Source organism: Bactrocera oleae, chromosome 4 (assembly GCF_042242935.1).
Source record: "Bactrocera oleae isolate idBacOlea1 chromosome 4, idBacOlea1, whole genome shotgun sequence".
NCBI lineage: Eukaryota > Metazoa > Arthropoda > Insecta > Diptera > Tephritidae > Bactrocera > Bactrocera oleae.
The window spans coordinates 65,345,767-65,359,172 of NC_091538.1; the positions used below are offsets into that span (position 1 = coordinate 65,345,767).

At 33.4% G+C, this 13,406-nt stretch overlaps 1 protein-coding gene across 2 annotated transcripts; it reads right to left on the reverse strand.

The window, feature by feature from the left end:
• Positions 1 to 574: 574 nt before the first annotated feature.
• Jabba (jabba) lies at positions 575 to 11,751 on the reverse strand. 2 transcript variants are annotated; one of them, XM_014247422.3, is made up of 9 exons: positions 11,343 to 11,751; positions 4,695 to 4,961; positions 4,203 to 4,576; positions 3,915 to 4,118; positions 3,414 to 3,690; positions 2,624 to 2,794; positions 2,186 to 2,479; positions 1,712 to 1,792; positions 575 to 911 (listed from the first exon to the last, which is right to left on the reverse strand). In XM_014247422.3, the coding sequence occupies exons 2-9, from the start codon at positions 4,939 to 4,941 to the stop codon at positions 775 to 777; spliced, it is 1,785 nt and encodes a 594-aa protein (XP_014102897.2). In that variant the 5' UTR covers positions 4,942 to 4,961; positions 11,343 to 11,751; the 3' UTR covers positions 575 to 774. The 2 variants fall into 2 exon arrangements, with proteins under 2 accessions (XP_014102897.2, XP_014102899.2); XM_014247424.3 differs by lacking the exon at positions 2,186 to 2,479 and having other exon boundaries at positions 11,343 to 11,741.
• Positions 11,752 to 13,406: the final 1,655 nt, after the last annotated feature.

The window sequence follows — 13,406 nt, forward strand, 5'->3', positions numbered from 1 at the left end:
TTTCAAGCACTCTTTCTTTAATATCTTTATCCTCATTAACTGAGGTGGATGAACAACTTGCATGAGGTAAGTTTTCGATGACTACACGACCTTCACTGAATTCTTTTTGACACTCAAATACTTATGTTCGTGATAAAGTAGACTTCCCAAAACAAGTCTGCAACATGTTTAATGATACCGTAGCCGTGGCTGTACCAATCTAGGAAACAAATTTTTATCGATTCGGTTTGCCGATTTGATCAGATAGTAGATATCCCGGTCCAATGAAAACATAAGTATTCTGTTAGCTTATATCGTATTAGTAGCGGCAGTTAAGGTGTGCACTACCAACAGTTAGGTACAGTGTACGATCTCGAATGTCACTCGACAAGCAATGTTAAATCTCTAAACGTATGTATGTATAAACTTAGCGCGTTTGAAAAATAGTTTTTATTATTGCAATTTTCAAAAAAAAACGCTGCTATTGTTGTATGATTTACCTAAATATAAAGCTCGATTTATTTTCGGGTACACCATTAAGTAGATTAATTTTTTTATGAAAAACAAAAATTTAAAAACCTGTCATTAAAAAAAATTTATTATATTGCTTTCAAGGAAAGTTCGAATTTATCGTAAATTTTATTTGTTTAACATTTAATAGTAAAAATTACATTGAAATCCATATTATTTAACAGAAAATTTAAAATCGTGTTTCTTACAAAGACTTTCTATATTTTAAACTAAGTTAAAAGTATTATATAAATGCGTATATATGTATATAAAATAATAGGATTTTCAACGTCGGTTTCTACGGTAGCGGTATGATTGTTTATGTTGTTGCTGTTGATGTTGTGCTTTATGCTCAGGTTGAGATTTGAATTGCTTAGCATGCTGAGAATGTTCATCACCATCTTCAACTGATGGATCTGCTTCTAAAAAACCAAAAGTAATGAATTTTACAAAGAAATCTGATTTGTGTTAGTTTTTGCAAAACGGCATAGATATTCGCCGCCAACAAATGAAATATTGTTTTTTTGACTACTTGTAATTCCAAAATTTTCTACCATTACGATTATTGTAATCGGAATATTTAATGATTCTGAACACTTTAATAGTAATTTCAATAATTTGGAATTGCGATTACTCGTATTGTAGTACCAAACTTTTCTAGCATTACACTTGAATTACAATTTTTTAACAAGCGATTAGACTGTAACAGTAATTGTAATACCGAAAAATGTTGGCATTACCATTACTGTGATCAATTGTCGGAAATTTTCAGCATTATGATTAGCGTAATCATACTATTTAATAATATACGGTGTTATATATAATTGTTATTATTAGCGTGGGATTACGATTATTGTAATCATAATTAGAAGTTTTTAGCATTCTGATTATAGTAATTCAAATAAATAAATAAATTATTGACAACTCCCTAATGGTTTTCAAACAATGGAATTGCGCTTATTGCAATTTTCCGAAATTTTTTAGCATTACCATTACTGTAACAGTAATCATTAAATATATGATTACGAACATTTTGTTAAAATTTTTATAACTTGGAAATTATAATATCAAATTTTTTAAGCATTACAATTATAGTAATACGTAATTGTGAGCACTTAAGCTATAAATTCAAAATATTAATGCTATTCTAGAAATATTGTTGATTAGAAATACTTATATGGTATTGTATTTCAAATATAATCATTACAGCATAAATAATTACCTTCTACATCACCAAATTTTGAACTCATATTCTGTTGGCTGGATAATGGCTTGTGAAATGTGTTGAAGTTTGGGGGAGAGCCTTGAAAAAGAAAGTAAGAAAAAATTAGGCATGATTATATATTATATGACACAAAATATGAAGAAGAATTGTAACTGATTTGTAATTGAACACAATTGAAGGATTATTGCAGATCAATTAACTCTGTTTACACATGAAAAAAGGATGGGTGATTTAAAGGATGAGTGAAAAAATGTGGAGCGGAAAACAATTGTTTAATCAATTGGTTTGGAGAAAGAGCTCACAAAGTAAAAATAGTCTGTGTAGCAATTCTAAATTCGGACAGTAACTTTTTTAAATAAAGAACTATTTTTTTGGAGTTCATAATTCATTAATTTCAAATTTTAACCCAGCTCTTCCTACAAACACAATTTTAAACAAGCATTTTAGTGTTACAGAAAAACCGACACACACCGAACGGACTCAGATAGACGTCCTCTGTCGACGATGCCGTATAGAGTGAAGGCGTTGGAGTCGGCGGATCACTACGATCGTCGTCTACAACAAAATCGTCACTTGCCGTAAACGATGCTAACGAGGAGGTGGAGGATGTGGTGGAGCAGGATGGAGACGAAAGTGTTGAGGAAGATGACAGTGGTTGTTGTGATGGTGTTGGTGGTTGAGGTAGTACTGGATTATTGGTTGGGATTTCAATTTGTTTATCGGAACAAGCATCATTAGCATCTATGAACGTTCCATCACTGGGATCTTTGCAATCAGGTTTGATTGAATATGTAAAGGGAATAACAAAAACATAAGCAAAATACTATCGATTAAATACAGCTAAAATATATATTTATAAATATTTATAAAAGTTTATTTAAAAAGTAATGGTATTCGATTGATAATTACTTGCATTGGAAAAAACGTTGCTCAATAATGGCGGCGGTATGTGCGGTTTGGTGTGGGCGGCGCTTTCATGTCCAGGCGTTGCTTTCTTTGGCTCATCGTTGTGACCATTGGAAAGATTAAAAAAGTTTTCACTTTGAGCTTTTGTGACCTCAGGCGTTGCCTGCGTTTGTACTGTGTGGGAGAGGGGCACAAAAGAGAGGATTATGCTGATTTTTTAGGCCAAAAACATAAGGCCATTTATTATGGGAAATAATTTATAATTTTTGATAAATTGGAAAAAATTTCTACATACACCATTTAAGCTAACCGAATTCCAGGAAAGCACGACAACGATATTAAATAAATTCAGTGAAATTAAATTCGTATTTATGTTTATATATTTCGATATCTGTTCGCATATATTTATAAAAGAAACTTAATTAAATATTTATGTGTATAGGTATTGATTAAAGAATTTTATAAAAAACGATATTTTGATCAAAAAAATTCGATAAAAAAATTTCAATAAATATTTTTTTTGTTAAACAGTTTTTTGATAAAATATTGAATTTTCAATTAATTTTTGATTCGTTACGACTAATTCAGTGAATATTTTTTTTATTCAATTTCTGTAAAAGTGTCCAATGTAGGAGTACATCTCTCTGATTTCCTAACTATCATTTGGGCATTTGTATGTATGTATTTATATTTAAAGGTAGCTTTTTAAAAAAAAGAGTTAATGCTAAAGTATCATAACATAATTAAAAGCGTAAAAGCATAACTCATTAGTAGTTTATTCAATATCCATTACCGACTACCGCATCTTCTCCCAGCCCACCGCTCTTGCCACTTTTACTTTGTCCATTATCTAATGGTGTGTGTGGTGTTTGCGGTGACTTAATTATCGTTTTATCAATCGCCGATTTAACTGTTTGCTCTTTCTTATCATTATTGGGTGTCGAAGTATTTACCGCTTCTTTGGCATTGATCTCTATTATTGGTACTTTCTGTTCTTTTGGCGACTTTTCTTCTTTCGTTTGCTTTTTCTCGGAAAAGCTTATGTCTTTGGCATTCTCATCGCTTGTATCCTAATTGAGAGAAAAATAAAATTTCATTAAGAAAACTTAAAATAGTATATATTTTAGAATAATTGCACTTTTTATGATACGGTTATAGATTTTAGAAGGAATTGTATAAGCTTTAGTGGAAACGCTTTGATATATCCGGAAAAAGGGTTTACCGAATTATAGCAAAATTTTTCTAATCTAATCTAATTTTTCTAAATAAAGTTTCATAATCTCAACATACTTACCATGCTATATTCACCTTGCGTATCGTTAGAGGTATTCGCGGATATAGTCGAGTCATCTTCCTCTTCCTGAATTGGTACATAATCAGAGTCATCTTCGGAGTTCTCATTAGCATATTTCGTAAGCAACTGTGAACAACTTAATTCCACTTCGGGGCTGTCATCCTCACGCTGACGTTTATATCTGAAACGCGGTGGTTCAATGGGCTACATTGGAGTTAAGGGTATATACATAGTAAATAAAAAATCAACAAATATTATGATTTATGAAAGCAAAGTAATAATACACACCCGTAACAATTCACGCATAGCAGGGTTTTGCGGTGAAAACACCACGCCCGCTGGTTCACAATGAATGCGTGGTCGGCACATAGCCGTGGTGAGTAATTTACCCAATCTCATTACTAAACTGTTATCATGCTCGCAAAGTAAAGCTTTGCGCTCTTCCTCACGCTGCTGCATGGCCTTCAAGCCGTGCATGCGTATGGAGCGCAATTTGCGACGACGAGTCTGTATGAAATAGACGAGACTATTGGCGGTCACCGGACCATCACCGATAAGTAGTGCTGCCAGCGATAGCCAAATGCGTATTTGACGTAAGAGCATGATTAAAACGAGGAATGGTAGCCATGGCAAAGGACGCACCAGAGTCTCATCTGCCTTATCTGAGGAGGCAATTATTATAATATTAAAAAAAATTATATAAATAATAGTAAAAGGAAGTAGTAGAAGCTGAAAAACAAATATAACCGAAATTTGCACTTTTCAATCATTTTTATTTACCCTGTGGAAGGCTCCATTTAGCGGTATCCTCGAAGATGCGCAGCACTCGATCAACTCGCTCCAACACATATTGGCCGATGCGCATTGATGAGAACCGCTCCATCACTTGGTAAGCTTTATCGAAGATTATGTTGCCGCTGGTCGTCACCTCCATTAGCGGTTCCTGTTCGTCTTCCATAGCGTTCGCTTGACGTTGTTGCTGCTGCTGATGCTCGGGGTTTGGATCGACGCTGGCTTCTAGCACCATTTTAAAGTAGAAAACTTAGACTGCAAAAACAAAAATAACCAAATCAACGAAGAATATATTCAATATATACTCGTATATACTTATGTACATATATTTATATAATTATTCTCAGCTCTATTTGCTTATCACCGAATTTCATTTCATTGGTTTCAAGCTACAAGTAGTTCTGTTTTATATTTACATATATCTGTATATTCCGCTAGCCATATAAACAAATACAATGATTACAAAAACAATGCAAAGTTTTAAGTTGTATATATGCGTATAACATATAGTGTTGACATCTGTGCGCCATGAGACAAAACTTATGTTGAACTTGACTCATTGTATATGGCGCTCAGACGGAAAGCCTCGATTGTTAACAAAATAGATGAGGTAATCGTTGCTTGCATTAAAGCATAACAGCAAACCCGAATGTAAATTTATGTGCAAGTCATTATGCTAATATACTTACAGGTTGGTTGAAAAGTAATTACTGCACACCAAGAAATAGCTCTACTAGCTCCAAATTTTTTTTCACAAGTGTCAGAGTATTTTTTTAATATGGAAGAAAATATCGCGCAGCGATTAGACTCTTTGTTTTGAAAGGTTTAAAAGCAAAGGAAATTTATGAACAATTATTTGAGGTGTATAAGGAGTCCTCATCTTCAAAACGCAACGTTGAATTTTGGGCTGGTGAATTTAAGCGTGGTCGTACTAAGCATAAAGACGATTCGCGCGAACGACGACCAAAAACCGCAACCACACCAGAAATCATTGAGCAAGTTCCTAATATTGTTAGTGAAGATCCAAGGTAGACTAAGCGTGATATTGCTAATGCCATAGGCAACTTAGATGCACGAGTACTTTATATTTTACCTGGAGAATTACATATGAAAAAGCTATTTGGAAAGTTAGTGCCGCACACGTTAACAATTAAACAAAAACTGGATTTAACACAAATTTCTCAGCATAATTTGGAGCGTTTTAAGCAGAATAAAACCGATTTCTTGCGTCGCTTTATAATTATGGATGAGACTTGGATCTACCACCATGATTCTAAATTGCAAAAAGAACGTTTACAGTGGACTGTAGCTGCTTGTTCAGCTCTAAAGCAGGTGAAGTCACGACGATCAGCAAAGAAGGTTATGACATTAGTTTTTTGGAATGTAAAAGGAATTTTGTTGATTGATTATCTGCACAAAGTTAAAACTATCAACTCTGAATATTATTGCAGTCTTTTGGATCAGCTGAATGAAAAAAGACGTGAGAAAATACCTGGTTTGCAGCACAAAAAAATCATTTTTCATCAAGTGCCAGCGACTACTAGCTGTTCAGAACCCTGAAACGATTCTGTCGCGGAATGCGTTTTTCGTCGAATGAAGAAGCTATTACAGCCATAGACGGGTATTTTGCAGAGCTTACGGAAAGTCATTACAGGGAGGGCATAAAATTATTAGAGGATCATTGGAATAAGTGTATTGAAGTTAAGGGAGTTTTTATTGAATAAAAAATATATTTCGTAGCAAAAACAGTATATTTTCAACTAACCTGTACATAGGTAGGTATATAGAAATATATGGAACATGCCGCACTTTGAACACTTTTGAACACTCTAAATACATAGTTTATTTAGGGGTTTGTTGTTGTTAATTTTTTGTTGTAGCTTTTTTTACAACTATGCGACTTATCAGCAACTATTCGACACTTTATAATTAGATTTAGTTTTGTTTTTGTGGGTGCAGGTCACTATCAGCAATTTCTTTATACAACGAGCGCTTTAAATTTATGAAATTGTGTTTATTTAGCCTATTTTAAATTAAGTATTATTAGTTATTAATTTTTTTTTGTTCACGTGATAAGTTTATATATTAATGCATATTATTGTAAATAAATATATACATATGTATGTATATTTAAAATTATATATGAGTACAATTATATGCCATTAGTAATCAAGGCAGACAAACTTTCATGCCGGAGAGTATGTGTGTGTATGTAGAGTACACGCCGGGTTCACTGGAGTCATTGATAGAAAAGTTCGAAAACGTTTTTGCGCTTTAAGCCCACTAGTGGCGCTACAAATGTAAATATTGTGAATATTTTAAGGGATTGTAGGCGTTAAGCTTCACTGTGTACACATCCAGACCTATAAAAACAAATAGTAATAAAGGGTGTTTGTTTTAGGCAAGTGATTTTCATGAAGAAACAAAACGCATATAATTTATTGTTCTGCTCAAGAATTTCGCTTTATTATAAAATAAAGGTCCTTAATTATGTGTTAAAAATTATTTCGGGAAAATGACCACCGCGCTGCGAGAGGCCCAATTTTCGATCACTTTTTGCACCAATTGGCCAATTGTTTCAGACTTTTCTGCATACACAAGCGCCTTTCCACAACCCCACAAAAAAAAATATCAGCGGTGTAAAATCGCACGATCACGCCAGAGGCCCAGGATGCGAGATAATGCGCTCACAAAAAGTTTCTCTCAATAAATTGATTGTTTCGTTGGTTGGCTGTATAGCATGTAGCGCCGTCTTGTTGGAACCAAAGGTCGTCCATTTAAACATCATCCAATTCAGGCACGTAAAAGCCATTAATGATGGCGCTATAGCGTTGCACATTGACTGTAACATTATGATTGGCTTAATTTTTAAAGAAATATGGACCCGTCATTCCCTCTGTCCATAGAGCACACCAAACAGTGACGTTTCGAGAATACAACGGCGTCTCAACGATGGTTTGTGGATTATCACCACTCCAAGTGCGACATTTTGTTTATCAATGTACATATTTAAGCAAAAGTGAACTTCATCTCTGAAAAAAAATTTCTTGTGAAAATCGGGATCGGTGGCCATTTCATTTTAGGCCCATTCACCAAGATCCTTCCGCAAAATTTTCCATATCAGTGGATGGACATAGCTTTAATTGTGGTACGTATTGGCGGATGGACTCATTCGGTTCTTCTTCGATACTCTGCTCCACAGCAATAATAGTGTCTTCGGTGCGCACTGTACGGCATCTTTGAGGATGCGGACTAACCATTAGAATTAACGTGGTGCCGAACCGATCCGTAGTTGCTCGAATTATCGACTCTGCTGAGCGATTATGTTGACTGAATGTTGGACGCAACGCGCGATGCGTCGCGCAAACCGAACCATTAATTTGGCAAACAATTTGCACTCTTCTTTTCATTATAAAATGTCAAATCAAAATGATCAATCCGAAAAAAGTATTTCCGCATTGAAAACCACGCACCTAAAACAAGCACCCGTTACAAATAAAAATGACGCCGCAAAAGTTTTCTAAATATAGTATTCAACAATTTTAAATTTCAAGCTAAAGTTTTATAAAATGTATTTATTAATTGTGTAAGCTAATTCAATTTATTTATTTTAATTTGTTTCTTGTAATCAATTACATATGTATGCACTTATTTTTGTTAGTTAAATGTTTTTGCAAGCATAGCGGTAATTTTTTAAAATAATTTTAATATTTATTTTTGGTTATTTATTTGCATAATTGAGGCCCTATATTCCACCTTTGAACTCTGGGAGAATATATATGTATAAATATATAATTATATTTACATAGCGCAGCAAGTTTCCACCTAAGCGTTTGATTTATACTCCCATATGTTAGTGGTTTATGTAAAATAACGATAAGAGCTCTATTATAGTTTTTCGCCGACAACCAGTTTTCTTAATAAAAATTATTTTTTTATGTAAAATAAAAAAACATATATGAAGTATAATAAATTACAAAGATTACTGATCACTTATGAAAATTTTTACAAAACATGGATTTATGTTGTAACATTATATTCTTGCAGAAACTGTACTTGTCACGTCTTCAAATAATAAATATGCACTTTCTAAATAAACTATATATTTATTAATTATTAAATACAGTGCACCTTTAATAATTTTAGAACGAAGTTATTGTCAGAATTATTAACTTATCGAGCTGCTGCTGTTGTTTACTTATTGTTTACTTATAAAACTAGTTATTCGTAAATGGAGTTATTTCGCGCTTAGGTATGAAGTATCGCAGTTAGTTCTATGCTATTGTAAACACCAACAAGGATCTCACATGCTTAGATAGCCGGTTCGTTGATCATAAAGGACCTCATAAAACGACAAAGCGCTTTGAGTTTGTTAACAATTTGAGAAAGCGGCTAATATCCATTTCGGCCATTTAACCTGGTGCACCGAAAGTAGGACTGTCGACATGTTTTGACCACAGTCTTGCAAAAGCTGGACAATGGAGAAGAAAGTGGCGCGGTGCTATCCACTCCAGTAAGAATATCTTCGATTGCGGCAAGATGAGCCTTGTTAAGAGCAAATAGTTCAATGAATATATCGAGGTCACTTTCAATTGAAATAAAATTAATTTTATATAATTTTGGAGATGTTATTATGAAATCTAAGATGAATTATCTATAGTCATAAAGTTTAAACAATTACATTCAGAAGGAAAAAAAAAAACATAGGTTTACACATGGCTCAAATTGACAGGTTCTCAAGAGAACCTATCGCTCGGAAATTCAATTTTAGATAGGACCATGTAATGTAATCTAGTAGCTTTGTAAAAATTGATTTTTAAACGGGAAAAATAGCATAAACTGAAGAACCGCAGAATTGAGAAGGCTAGCATTACATAATTTATAAAAAACATAAAATTCCATACACCACAAGTTAGTTCCATTTTCTTAAAATTATTAGAGAACAAGAAAAAACTGTCTGTGCATCCTCTACATGGCTTTTCTACAGGTTTGGTAGTCATTACTTTGTAGTGGACACGAATCTTGAATATTTACCATAAATGTATATTGGGAAATTAGGGTCTCTCAATAAGTTTTTCATCTTGCTTGCATATTATATGATGCAAAATAGTATGCATATATTATTAGGCGACTGTTGAGGAGAAGGTGCTCTTGTTCAAAGACTTAAAATTCTGTGTTTAACATATTTACGATACAGCTTGACAGTACATCAAGGGCATATATACAACTCAGTCGGAGTTCGCTTTGCTTTATCTTGTTGCTAAAAATAGCGAGCTATTGTGGAGTGGTCATGAAGGCTAAGGCGAGCTTAACAAAAACTTCAGTGGTTATGAATAATCGTGTCTATAATAATGATTTAATTATGCCAAGAAGCTTATAAAAGGAGTTAAACTGCTAAGAAGGCATATTTACGAAAAAAACGTTTTTTGTGTGTAAAAACTCTCGACTTTTTAAAAACAGCAGTTTTAGGAAAAATATTATACAAATTACTAATGCTATACTACTTACTCACTATAAAATTCTTTAATTCTTTATTTAGTAATTGGAAACAAATTTTTTTCGAACTATGGAATCAACGATTTCAATGTCTCTAGTATACTTATCTTCAGCTTTTACTATTTTTTTCATTTAACTAAAGCATACAAGTACACATTCCAACAAATAAATGAACAAAAAAGTAAATGATTTTTATCAAATGTCGCGAATATTTGCTAAAAGCAATAATTCAAAATATTATATATTTAGCGGTTATTTCATCGTTTGAATAACATTGAGGTATACGCAAAAAATTGCGATGTTTTGAAAAAATTGCAAAGGAAGTGCGGTTGCAGGCAATAGCCAACAAGAAAAATAAACGAAAATGAAATGAAACTGAAAATTATCAACCAGCGAAGAGATCAAAGTGTATCGAAGCAGCGTAAAAAAATTTCATTCAATTCGATTTCAGAAAATAAAATCCGAAATAATACAAAAAGTGCTCATTTGTGCAGTCACAATTGCACATACATATGTAAATACATAGCGGCACTAATTTGTATGCAGAAATCAAAAATACGCACTAGAACGTCAATAGAGCATTGGAAAGCCCCTTTGCGTCTCTTAGTAGCCAACACCAGCTTCAAATGCGCTGCCTGGGTTGGAGTCTACAGCGGCTGCAGTTTCGTCGATTTTGTCACAATAAAGTAGCGGACAGTGGACGAGGCGAGTGAGCGAGATGAAGAAGTGATATTAAAATGTGAAGAAGAAGAAACAAATAAATGACATGTAAGTGATAAAAAATTGATGTGGAAAGTAAAAACATGCAAGCTGACAAGCAGCGGAAGCTATGTTGTACAAAGTGAAGCCAGAATAAAGAACGGACATAGTGAACGCGTGCAGGCGGAGAGCAATTATACAAACTGACCGCGAAAATTATTTCGACAATCGCCTCAACAGCAGCTTGACTACACCGGAGAGGTGTAAATGTAAGTAAATACATAAGTACAAGTAATTATATAACACCGATAACTGTAGTACAATTTCGAAAATTCGAATACATAGACAAGGGTATATAACCCGGGTTTCGCAGTTTTCGTTGTTGCTAGTATATAAATTATATAAAATATATATATTTTTAATAAAATTGTTTGAACTTACCAATTATAAACGTGATATTTTACAAAAAAAAATTTAGTTTCTTAAATTCCGTTTCTCACAAATACACACACAATATATTTAAGCGCGGCAGTTGCGCCTGCACTTTTTTACGTTTTAAAAGTTTTTATATATTTTAATTTTAAAATTTAAATTATCGCCGCTATATTTGCTTATCACTTGCGTTTAATTTTTGAATATGTATAAATTAACATTAAGTCCTACTTTAGTACATTGCTTCCAACACCTGAACGGTAACGCGTTTCAGCAACTTGTGCATCCGTACAATTTCCAACTGATTGCTGATGGACACCGCAAGTTATTCGTTATTCTGTTGGTCAGCTTGAAAGTAGATTTCGATTCGCTTTTTGCGCGTTCGGCATTCAATACGGCTTCGGCAATGCAATCGATCATCGGCTATATGACCATCGTCGGCGACTCTCTTCAATGCAATATCAGCTATCAGCTGCTGTAACTGTCATTGTGACAAGCTGCGCTGAGAGCTGCGATTTCTGTTATTCAAATCACGACCCTAGTTGGTGTTTGTGTTGCGTGTCTGTATATTTAGTATTATTGGGCACTGTTTAAATTTATTAATTTATGTCATCATTGGAATTGTATATTAGTTCCATCATATTAATTTAAGGTCTGCAGATGCATACATATGTTTGTGTTTTGTTCTCCAAGTAAAATTGCAAATAAATAAAATTTGTTGTGGTTCAATTTGTCAACTTCAAAGTTGTTGCGAGGGAAGAGTACTTCCTCTTAAACGAAGCGAACTGTCAAAACTTGACACTCATTTCAGTCAAATATTTTTCAAAAAATAACAAATTCGATAAATTTTTCGTAGATTGATATACTCTTTTTTATGTTTTGCAATGTAAAATAAGTAAATTTTTGTTTTCCAAAATAAAAAAAAATATTGCATTGTATTGGGAATTCTACTTTATCACAAAATTAAAAATTTGAAGGGTACAAAGCATTCAATGAAGCATGTGAAGTTATCGAAAACTTACCTCATGCGAGTCATGCAGCCAGAGGTAGATGGATATGCTAATGACGATATGTGTAAAAGTTTCAGACACCGTGCCTGAAAATCATCGTATTGACATCAGAGAGCTAACAGAGGACTTCAACCTCCCTTATGGATCGACTCAACACCATAATGTTTTGAAAACGATGCCGAGTAGAGGTCGCAAAAGAGATTATTAAGAGCTGAGGGCCCTACATTCATCAAACGTAACATAACTGGTAAGGATACGTTGAAACTTTGCAAGGATCTATGGTATAACGCTCTAAAAATTAAAAAAAAAAACACAAAATTCGCTAAAGGCATTGAAGGCCATTCCAGCTTGTTTTGACTCAATACCTTATTTTAAAGGCGATAATAAATATATGTTTACAATACATGAAAATGTAGATTTTGTTTTTGTCAGTCAAATTTGATTTAAAATTTTTATTTTAAAATTCAATAAACATGCGCATCCATTAGAAGGTTAATGAGTTTATACATAGTTATTTATTCGTGTATTTATTCTTCTCAAAATATGCTGTAAAAGTAAAAGTTATTACTCTTGTGTGTAAATATTTGTTTACATTGTCAAGTCAAGCGCTCTAAACGATTCATGCTCAGACAAACACATAAATACCGCACACACACACATACACTGATTTATTATTGCACGAAAATTCGAAAACGCCACACAATATTGCTTTTACCGGCAAAAAAACAAAAAATAAGACTAATTGAATCCAAACATAAGTACAAATAAACGATATATTCTTATAAGCACATGTATTATACATACATACATATTATATGAATGAGGAGAGATTTTTCTATTGTAGCGAGCTTTCAGCCATTAATTTGTGTTGTAATTATTTTCCTTTCTAAGCAATAGCTGTCAATACTTTTCATTAAATTTATTTGCAAAATCACATGTTTTCCTATTGCAGTTGGTTGGGAGAGCAAGTAGGTACACAGAGAGAGCAAATAGTTATGGAGGCACGTGTAAGTGAGTAAGCGCATGTCCTAAGCGGGAATGTTTGAGCAGAAAGCTCTACGAA